The sequence below is a fragment of the Ricinus communis genome, chromosome 5 (genome assembly GCF_019578655.1).
Source record: "Ricinus communis isolate WT05 ecotype wild-type chromosome 5, ASM1957865v1, whole genome shotgun sequence".
Classification (NCBI taxonomy): domain Eukaryota; kingdom Viridiplantae; phylum Streptophyta; class Magnoliopsida; order Malpighiales; family Euphorbiaceae; genus Ricinus; species Ricinus communis.
The window spans coordinates 1,655,894-1,667,079 of record NC_063260.1 but is presented as its reverse complement, the minus strand read 5'-3'; the positions used below and the strand labels follow the sequence as shown (position 1 = coordinate 1,667,079).

Below are 11,186 nucleotides of genomic sequence, written 5' to 3'. Positions count from 1 at the left end.
GAGTAGTGTGTATCTAGCCTTCAACTAAGAAAATCTCTTATGCACCAAGATCCTATAATTAGTTATTAAATCAAATTCGATCAAAATAAATACTGGTTGAAAATGAATTATAAGATGAGATAACATAGCTAGGATCATACATTTAAATATATGAAATATTAACATATTTCTTTATCTCAAATACTATCTTAATCATTTGTACACTTGATCTAGCGTTCATTCTTTAATAGGTCCTATAGCACCATGTTAAAAGTTCTCCCTCTAATGCTACAGTTAATAAAATTGGAAACTCTTATTAAGGAAAGGTCAAGCAAACTTTTAAAAGGTTATTTAAAAGGTTTGATACAAAGTGTAAGTAAAGCTGAACATGATAACATTTACCCTAAAAAATAAAAAATAAAAACAAAAGTGAAAAATAAAAATAGAGGAGAATAGACATCGCTTAACTTTATACTCGAGAAAGTTAAATTCCTAAACCATCTTTAAAATGTTGGCATATGATTTCAGTACTGGTCTAATAAGTAGACAGGCTTTCAACATTGCACTGGCGGGACTTGGAAGCACAAAGCTACTTCACCCAGATCATAGCACATAAACCCTAACCCATGGAATCAATGGTAGCATTTATATTTTTAAAAAAAGAACAATAACCTGAAAGATATCCTGTGCCATCCGATCATCCTGTCACTATTTTAAGGGGTTCATACTTTTCACCAATTGCTCCACCTTTTTGTTTCTGGAACTGGATGTACCGCAGCGTGCTAGCAAAGAATGCATCAGCAGCAGGATCTGGTGTACTAGAGTCACTTTGCATCTCAGTTGTAATTAATTCAATCAGACTCTGGATAGCAGCAACAGTGACCTGTGGGTTTCCCTTTTCGAAGAAATAAAGATACCTTCAAATATAACAAAGGTTAGAGTTTGTGTTTGAAAGTTAACTAGAGATTATATTAATGGGTAAAATAACAGCCCAGCAAAATGTGATAAGAAAAGTACTTGTTCAGAATCTCAACAAAGAGCGTGACTGATCCAGTGCTACCTCGCGTAGCATTAGCCATTTGTTGAGCAGCATTTGCAATTCTTAATGCACGCTTTAGGCAAATCAGAACCCTGGTGCAGATAAGTCAATATAAATCAAATCAATAATGATATATTAGGAAACAGAATTGCCTTGTCGCAGAGCTCCAAAACCCCAACCCCCAAGAGATCCCTCCTCATCTTCTCAACCCAAAAACAGAGAGAACCAAAAGTCTCTTGTTGCCATTTTCTATCAGTAGAAAGTCACTATGGTGCTAAAAAGACATCAACACTTAAAGCACCAGTTGATAAAATCGTTATCTATGTGAAATTGCAAGGTCTGACCATGCTAATAATTCATGTTTGTCCTCTATTTATGCTAAATGCTTGGTAATCACCTCTCTCCATCTTTCATGTTATCTTGATCATCAACCCAGAAAAGATGTGCACACCCATAGACAGCTCTGCATTGATCAGGCTTCTTTAGAAGTTTCGCAGAATACTGCTCCAAGCAAAGATCAAATATCAGTATAGAGCCCTGGGTACGGAACATTCAGAATTTAATTTAAAGTAAATGATGTTCGAATTACCCCTGTAGCTTTGTGAGTCAAAGTATCCCTATTTTCAACACCAAAGACATGCATCCTCTGTAGAGTGCCTATTATTAAATGCAGTGCAGTCACCTGTGCTTTGGAATCCTGTTACAACAGAGGTGCATTAATGAAATGATCAAGTAGGGATGACTTCGCTCAAGTTAAGACTCTATGACAGTAGATTATTAGAATCGACTTACTGAGATGTCTTCCTCATACAGAATATATGCTTGGGTAAAAAATTCATATGCAACAGGTTCTAAATCAGAGTCATTAGCAGCCTGATGAAGAAGCAATTTTAAAAAGAATGTATCAAGATACAAGATAAGGATATCCAAATACTATTCACATGCTAAGCCTCTTCATACCTCAGCACATTGTAAGTACAGCCGTAATGCCAATTCAGGTGCTGGAACAATTGACAAAGCCTCAATCATCTGAAACAAGATCATTTTACACCATCAAGTATACCAAGTACTGACATTTTACAAGGTCTTGATACAAGATCAAGATGGGCAGACAAAAAATAAGATGGAAAATAGAACCTGATTCAAAAGCTGAAAAATTTTCTTTGGTGTAGTTGATGACTCATCCCCAAAAGGATTTTCCTCTTGGCCTTGTAGTCGCCTAACCAACTGCACAAAAAAAATATTGAGTACATGTAGAAAGACGAAAATTTGCATTTGACGATTTAAGGAAAAAGAAAGGAGGCCATAATACTCTTCCTCAGTCAACAAATCTTTATCTTATTTTTTACAGGACCAATCACCAAGATAGAGCAACTGATTTAGACATTGCAGATACAATTAGGAAGAAGGATTCATGAGGTGCTTTTTTAAAGTGGAAGGATTAGGGGGTTTACTGGGTACACCTTCATAGGCAGATAGCTGTTCTAGATTTTCGATTGTGATTCCATGGAATGCACATCATTTGCAAAAAAATAACCAGCATCATGCTTGCTTTCAATGTTGAAAATAACAGTTGTCCTTATTTCAGGACTTCAGACAATTTTTCACCGTTTCAAAGACATTAGGCTTCGGGAAGGAGCAAACCTTAAGAGAAGAAAATACAAGAGGGGGAACAGTGAAGGGCAAACGCTTTGGTCCTCCAGTCATGATCTGCTTCCTCACTGTACATATGATCTGCAATATTATGCAAAACAAATTAAAGCTTTAAAACTGAATACAGGAAAGAAAAGAAAAGGCAAGAGTTTTCAGCTATGCAAGTCCTTTTCTAACTGATAAATCAATATCACAAGTACAAAAAGAAAAGACAATTCATCAAACAAAATGATTCAAAAGTGAACTTCTAGAAAATAAAAGCTGCACACATTTTAATAAATCAGATACCTTATACATTTCTTCAGGATCATCATTATGCAACATCTGAATAAGACGTGCAACAGAATTCTGCTCCTCTTTGAAATCATCTTCATCAACCTACAGACAGGGAAAAAAGGTGCTTTACATCGAGAACACTACATTTGATGACTGAGTTTCTAGAAGTACGCAGAAGATAGGAATTACAAAATAGTGATTCCTTGCAAGTAATATAAACAAACTAAAGCATACTTTCATGATAAACTCAGAAAGGCATTTAAAAAGTTATATTCTTATGATTATGTATCATAACAGATAACAGCAAAAGTTGTAAATTTCAAGTACCTCCTCATGAGTTCCATCCAAATCCTTGATAAGTCCTGTGATCAATTCAAACAATGCCTCAACCTACGCAACATGAATAGAAAGGATATATTATGAATACAAAGAGCTTATTTGAAAGACAAGAATGAGCAAGTCATATGAACATACCTTATCAGCTATAGAAATGCGAGTGTTGTTTTTCATAATACTCTGGATTATAACAGTTGCCATGACTTTATTTGTCTCATTGTCAAGATACTCCATGACACGGGGATAGTTTGAGAGCTTCAGAGCAGTGACAACATCATTATATTTTTCTAATGGAGCACTTAAGAGTGCGACAATTTGTTTTGTGGCTTTGCTGTCTTCAAGCTTTCCTTTATTTGATAATTTCTTAACACATGCTCCCTGTTGAACAATAGAGAACAAATCACTTTATACATATTAAGAAAGAAAAAAAATTCAAAATAGGAGTTTCCAATGTCATAATTCAAATCGTAATTATTAAAGGCACATTAAGGTTGAAAGGGGTCCTAGAGTCTAAGGTGCAAGGTGCAGGCTCACACTTGATAAACATGAGGCGCAAAGAAGAGGACATTTTTCAAAGAAACTAAAATTTAGAGATGGGCACCTTCTTTCTTATGGTTGTTTTAATTTAAGTTTACATGCCTGGGATCTTTAAAAAGACATTTACATATTCAAATCAATGTTGGAGATCTATAGATGAATAAACAGTTAAAGAGGAAAAAAAAAACACTTATAAATAGTCAGGTGCCCTCGCATTGCCTAAGGCATGCACCTAATAAACACCGACCAACTTTTCGTGTTTAAGGCCCTAGGGCTTACGCCTCGTGCGCCATATGCCTGTGGCACACCTTTAAGAACTATGATGCAAATGGGAGTTCTGTAACAAGGAATTTGATGGTAAAGCTGTTTGAATAATTTTTCGCTTTATAGATAAATGTAGGTTCTTGCTTAAATAATTTCTGAATTACAGTCAACTTATGTGACAGACAAACTCCAACTTCAAACTAGATTTTGTCTTTCAGACTGCATAGCTCTAAGATGAGCATTGAGTTCTTAACCCAAGGATGCGCTCGTGGACAAGCGAGCAATCAATGCCATCTTAGACAGGAGCCGGAACAAATGTTGGTTCTTAATTTCCTAGACAAAAATTTGTGATCAAACAATTTTCTCTGAATTGAATTGCTCAGTTCAATAGCAATATTGCAGGCGCCTTCACCCAGGAAATGTTGACAAATACACAGTCTCTTGACTCAAGCTTCTGTCATTAATAACTTCTCTTCTTACTTTATCACTTCATAAATCATAAGAAGAAATTTTCATAATGAAGACCTAAAAGAGAAAAAGGAGATAAAGAAATAAAATGTTCATCCCAATCTAAATGCAAACACAGATTATGTCAGTGTTAGCATCACAATTCAAATATTCCCTGAAGGACAACAAAGTGATCAGATCCTTGGTTTTGAGTGAAATGTGAAACTTTCCAAGACAAATCTAGAATTGAACTGCACATGCAAAAGTAGTTTAGACAGTGACATGTACCAAGACTTGATCTGCATAGTCCAGCCGGTCCGGGTGAACATGGAGGGTAAAAGTGAGGAGAGAGGAATATAAAGTCACAGCTCCAAACATAGGCATATCAACCTGTGCTTCTATGACCTGCATCAACATATAAGTTATACACTTGCAAGTTTATGCATCCATACAAAAAAACAAAATAGAATTTCATGCATCATTTAATCACAAAAAAAGGATATTTAAAAACAGAATGCATTATCAAAAAGGAGATGAGTAAGAAACCACGTTTTGAAAGAAACATCAGACTCAAAACCATGTAAAAGAAGTAGAAAGATTACTGCTGACTAAAGCACCGCATTTCCACAATGTAACAATAGATGGCTTGATGTAATAAATTCGTATTGTAATTATTTTCTCATCAAAGTTAGATCCTTTTCCTCCTTTGCATCCATCTCTAATATCCTGATCGTTATAAGACTCAACATCAATGCACAATATTTTACCTTTCCTATGGCATGGTTCAATTTCGAAAAAGCTTCTACTTGCAAGAACTCAGGTAAAACTTCTGTACTTGAAGCTGCGTAATTTGAGAGTCTCTCCATCAATCTAGAAAGCACCATCTTGATGTCAACAGATGGCTGCGAAACATAAAGACCCAAAGGGCAGCAGAGATCAGTAGCCAAAGATTTTGCATCAAAGAACATGTATCATTGAAAAGCTAATAAACAACCACATCAACAATTTCATTGCAGATAACAACAAATACCAAGTTCATACCTGCAGCTGTGGGCATGCACCCAACAAGACTTCAAGAGTTTGCAAGTGATACTCATCTGGAAATACTTGGATAATGCAATCCATCAAATAAAACTGAGCAATCTCATCTTTACAATTGACAACCTGTCAAAGTATAGGGATCCAAAATTCAGTCTGTGCTATGGCATCAGGGAGGAATATATATGTGTGTTTATCTGTGTCGAAAGATGATAAAATTATCAAACCTGTTCAAGAACCCTGGGAAGTACAGTTTCTTTATACATATCAAGGTCAACACCTTCTATCTGACTGAGGACATGCAGGTTCTTCCCAACCTATGAAATACCAGGGAGAAAACACTTAGCTGCTCATGTGTACTGCACATACACTACACAGTTGCATTGCAGAAATTAACCATTTACAGGTTATTGGTATTACAAGATCACGTAGCTCGCTCCTTTCTTTCTCCCGCTTCTCCTTTTCCCGGGCAGGTCCCTGCAGACCAGAAAGCCCGACAGCAAGCCTCAACTCAGGATCAGCAAAGAGTATGAATGATTCACAAGCATTATAAGACCTGCATGACCAGAAATCATGCCCTCATGATGTATTTTACCTTCACGACATGCAAGCATTGTGATGCATGCCAAACATGAGAGCAGGTAGTCATAGATATTAACCAACCTGATGTTGCATCCGCACCCACAACTTGTTCATCTCAGTAAAGTTTTGCAGGACAAACTCCACAGCATCCATGACTGTGTCAGCATCCCTGTACGGGTTCAAAAAGTCAATACACATGTAAGACCTGAAAATAATCCTCCACAGCTTTACAAATAACAAGAAAGATTCAATAGTAATATTACTCTATCAAATCAGTAATACAACTAGAGTTGAAGGGTCCACCACCTGCAGCATACAAGTGCAGAAAGCACTTCATAGCTATTCAGATTTTCTTCATACAACTATATATTTGGTTCAACTTTCTGGTTCTGTCACACTGATGTTACCAGAAATAGTAGATTTACCTAGAACCACCTAAACATGGCCCAATATTGACTAGGAACACTCAAATCACTGATCTCAGACCACTAACTTTTTCCTCATAGCCACAGAAAAGAATTTTTACAATAAATATTTAAGAGAATCCACAACAAGCATATAATATACTTACCCTTCATATTCGGAACCTATATCAGGTAACTTATCCCTACTGACTTGAGAAAGATAACTCCTTAAGAACAGCCCACGTACAGGATGCTGAATGCCACGGCACATTTCCACAAGATCCTTAAGAACATCCTTCGCAGGAGCTTCTTTAGATTTAATGTACACAGACCCCACAGTACAGAGGAGATACCTAAAAGATGGAACAGAATAGTTAAAAGATATTATATAACATCAACACTTAGCAAATCTACCACTCTCTACTAAGAAATTCAAAATGCAATTAAAATGAACTTTGCGCGAAGTTAACTGTACACATGCATGTCTACTGTTTAAAGAACAATTAATCTAGATGTAGCTTCTTAACTAAAAAAAAAAAAATTATCAATGCTAAAAGGGCTTGTGCTAGCCTGACATGCAACATAAATTTGCTACTTCCCAACCAAAAGTTCAACCCAAAAGAACAATACAAACAGCCAGACTGTGTCTGTCCACTGGTATTTCTATGGTTGCTACATACAAATACATGTGGAATTGCTTTTATTCAAGCTTATCTTGATAGTTGGCTCCAAGAACTTTTGATACCTAGCTAAATTAGAATACGTCAATTAAATGATGTCAGCCTACAACAAATAATATTTCCAGGTCCCTAAGCCATTTTACCACTTTATAAAGCAAGGTTGGCTCATAGAAACCTTTAGATCGTATAACAATACAATTTTGAAGAAAAGTACTTAGGTTAAAAGATGGCACAATGGCAACATGTTTAAGACAAACTGCCAAAGATGGTTCAAATGCTCAAGCAGTTGGTTGAAACATGTGAGATGATGGAGAACCTGAATGGAAAGTTTATTAACATTGTGTTCGCTTCAAAATCTACTAAGAATTCATTTCATTACGAATGAATTTCTTCTACATTTGCTAATAAATTCATTTGTTTCATTTAAAATATTTGATTTAATTGAAGTAATAAGAGAGACAAAGAAAGAGGGAAATGAACAAAAGAAAGAAAGCAGAAATAAGAAAGGAAGAATGTACTTGAATCAAGGGTAATTCTATAATGAAAAAAAGAAAAATATCTCACAAGCTTAGAATTCATTTGGAAATTCTATCAAACTTGATAGAACTTGGTTTAGTTATAACCAATTCCAAGGATTCAATGAGAAATTCAAAGCTAAACACATAAAATATGGAGTTACAAATAAATTCTCTAAAAAATTATGAAATTCTTTTCTACCAAACACTATGTAAGTCTTAATTGGTATCTTGATGCAGGACCAGTTTATTACATCTTATTCTTAGTCCTGTTGGTTAAGTATTACATCTTATTTTATTTAAGCGTTTAAATCCTTTAGGACTAGGATTACTTTTATGAGTCTTAAACTCTTTAGGTTTTAAGGTTAGTTACTCTTATAAATACTTAGATTTGTTATAGTTTATTTTCAGTTTTCAGATTTCGACCAATATGCTTTTCTGCAAATATTGCTTAGAATTGTGTGATTCAACTAGGTGCGAATCCAAAGGAGCCTTTTCTTTGGTGTGATTCCTATAGTTTCTTTTTCTTTTTTTCTTTGGCCAATCAAAACATCAGATCTGAAATATTGTGATAAACATCGTAATTTAGCCTTAAGCTTCTCTATTTTCTCCAAATTTATTCATAAAACAAGCAAGAGATGCACAACTAATCATAAGAATCCAATATAAAATCTGAGTATGGCTAACAATAATCTAAACAATAAAGGCGCTACAATTAATTGCACGCTGAGATGTTCTATAAGATTGGTTTTATGGTGTTTTCTTCATATCCTTTTTAAGTGCATGTACAAAGTAGAACATGGAGGAGTCCAGCTCTAGATAACATTTACTTGGTCATGTCAAGCACCTAAAAGCACCGTAGAACTAAAAGCATACCACTAACAACATGGTCTCGTAACATTCACATATAAATTAAAATGGGAACAAATTTCCAATTGGATGCCACAATTTGGACTAAAAAGCTTTTTCCTTGTAGTTATAACAAGTACAACAAAAATTCAGATGACATACAACTGGCTTATATCAAGCACCTAAAAGCATCATAAAACTAAAAACATACCACCACTATCAACGTGGTTGCATAACATTCACGGATAAAGTAAACTGGGAAGAAATTTCCAATAGGATGACACAATTTGGATTAAAAAGCTTTCTCCTTGTAGTTATAACAAGTTAAATTTACATTAAAAACTCTCAGCTTCCAGAGGCAAATCAAAAGATCAATCTTCAAAGAAAATTTACTCACTATATCATTAAACACTACTAACATGAACCAAACTGCAAATGGTGATAGAATAATGAATTGAAACCATTAAGTCAATAAGATTAACATGCCATTCAAAAATGGTCAAATAATCAAAAAGTTGAATATGGACTACTTACAATCTAGGCAATATGTTACCAGCATGCTGCACAAGCTCATACAAATCAATAATTGAACAACCACGGCGTGTCTCTTCCCTAAAGAAGATCTCCAACTTCCTCAACTCATCAAATGCGCGCATATCTATATCATCAAGAAAATTATTAATAAATTAGAACCCAATTTCTAAAAATTCAAACTAAATCAACCTTCTAAAGAGAGAAATTAGATCTCAGCGCTTACAGAGCTCATAGTACTTATGAGGAGAAAGCTTCGAAGTCCGTAACTCAGAGAGCATCTGCGCTGAATACTTCAAAGCGTCTCTTAGATTATTCGAATCCTGAAACAAAATTTAGAGTTTCTATGAGTTAAAAGCTCACGCCTTTCATAAATTTGTTTTCTTGGGCGGGGCAAGCTAGGGTTTTACCAAAGCGCGATGCATGTTGAAAGCATTTTGTTGAAGACCTGCGATTCCTGCCGCTAGCCATTTCTCTTCGTTTTCCACTCCGTCTGCGATCATTCTTCTCCCACTTTCTCTCTCTGAACAGTCTTTCTCTCTCTAAAACACAAATAAAACGATCTTAATTTCTATGGATTGATCGAGGCTGAGTCTTGACTTTGCTTGTATTCGACGAACGAGCCTCTCAACTGCCTGTCAAGTACTTAGTTTTGTTATTCGCGATCGATCAGTGATTCTGTGCTCTTCAGGTTCACCTTTGGGCTTACATCTCTACCGTTGGTTTGTTTATCGATCCTTATATGGTTGAGGTGATTGAATCGTAAGCCGTCTGTTGGGATGGCCCCATGTGATTTCCTAGAGCGTTCCGTTGCTTTCGCACTTATGCTAAACGGCGTCGTTGGTTGTTAATTAATCGGACAAAGCTAAAGTGAGACTCGAAATACGCTTTAACCGTAGCGTCAAAACCGGCTAGCCCGGCCAGTTCACCCAAAAAAATAAGAAGCCGGTCCGAGAGCCAGATCGGATAATCCTAAGCGTGCACTTTTTATTAACTCATTACATTACATGATCGAATAGGTCGATTTTAAGCTGAAAAGTCCAAAATAATGTTGTTTTTGAACTAAAAGAGTAAACGAAACTCTCTTAGAATCTGACTTTCTATATAACAATTTTTTGAGCCTTTTAGCCATTTGAATATCTTAGAATTTTATTTATTTTATGAAATAATTACTATTTGTCTCATGTGTTTTTTTATATTATACTAATTATATTTTGACATTTAAAAAATATATTTTTTCGTCATTCTATTTCATAATTTTATATTAAAAACTTATTGCATTAGAATTTCTGTTGAAAAGTTGTTAATTAGGTCTGATTTTATACTATTTATTTTCTGATTTTTTATGTAATATACAAATTACCCTCTATATTTTATTTATCGTACTAAAATCACCTTACATTTTAAAAGTTAATATAATTAAAGACTTAAATTACTAAAAAAGTATAATTTGATTATCAAATTTTTTATCAAAGTTATAATTCTAATTTAATAAAATTAATAATAGTAATACTATCTATTTTATTTTAACAATTTAAAGTTAAAGTATATAAATTTTTAATATTTTGATTAATATAAATAATTTCAAGATATTTAAATTTTATAAAAATCTAATTATGCTAAAAATTATAGTAATTAAAGAACACTAATTAATCATTTTTATACAAATAATAAAATTAATTTTTATATAAAAATTAGATAATGAGATTTTAATATAATAAATAAATTATAAAAAGAAATTTGTTTACACCAAAAATCAATTGACAAATAATATAAAACTAAATCTAGTTAAGGGTTGTTTAATGGAAATTCTGATAGAATGAATTTCTAATATAAAATTACAAAATTGAAAAATAAGAAAAAAAAGTATTTTTTAAATATTAGAAAATAACTAGTACAATATGAACAAATATAGAGAGTAAATAGTAATTACCTTTTATTTTGTTTAAACTCTTTTTCTCTTATATTAGGGTAAATTGGACTAAAGTACTTGATTTTTAAATATAAAAGAAAGATTTTTCAAGTAAATTTGAAGATTCATTTGTTGTATATTAGC

The 11,186-nt window shown here is 33.9% G+C and overlaps 1 protein-coding gene across 1 annotated transcript; it reads right to left on the bottom strand.

Moving 5' to 3' along the window:
• Positions 1 to 422: 422 nt before the first annotated feature.
• LOC8268085 (vacuolar protein sorting-associated protein 35A) lies at positions 423 to 9,866 on the bottom strand. Its single transcript, XM_002531115.4, has 21 exons — positions 9,541 to 9,866; positions 9,357 to 9,453; positions 9,134 to 9,257; positions 6,723 to 6,908; positions 6,233 to 6,320; positions 5,990 to 6,046; positions 5,797 to 5,886; positions 5,573 to 5,695; positions 5,299 to 5,433; positions 4,820 to 4,936; positions 3,422 to 3,661; positions 3,275 to 3,337; positions 2,960 to 3,049; positions 2,663 to 2,752; positions 2,156 to 2,245; positions 1,979 to 2,047; positions 1,811 to 1,891; positions 1,608 to 1,715; positions 1,416 to 1,519; positions 997 to 1,110; positions 423 to 896 (listed from the first exon to the last, which is right to left on the bottom strand). The coding sequence occupies exons 1-21, from the start codon at positions 9,631 to 9,633 to the stop codon at positions 677 to 679; spliced, it is 2,379 nt and encodes a 792-aa protein (XP_002531161.1). The 5' UTR covers positions 9,634 to 9,866; the 3' UTR covers positions 423 to 676.
• Between the last annotated feature and the right edge of the window lie 1,320 nt (positions 9,867 to 11,186).

Excerpts from the sequence above, each read along its gene's own strand:
- LOC8268085 (XM_002531115.4), bottom strand. The coding sequence starts at position 9,633 with ATGATCGCAGACGGAGTGGAAAACGAAGAGAAATGGCTAGCGGCAGGA. Across the intron at positions 3,338-3,421 it reads GCATTTCTATAGCTGATAAG|GTTGAGGCATTGTTTGAATT; the intron begins GTATGTTCATAT and ends CATGTTGCGTAG. Across the intron at positions 897-996 it reads TTTGTTGAGATTCTGAACAA|GTATCTTTATTTCTTCGAAA; the intron begins GTACTTTTCTTA and ends TTATATTTGAAG.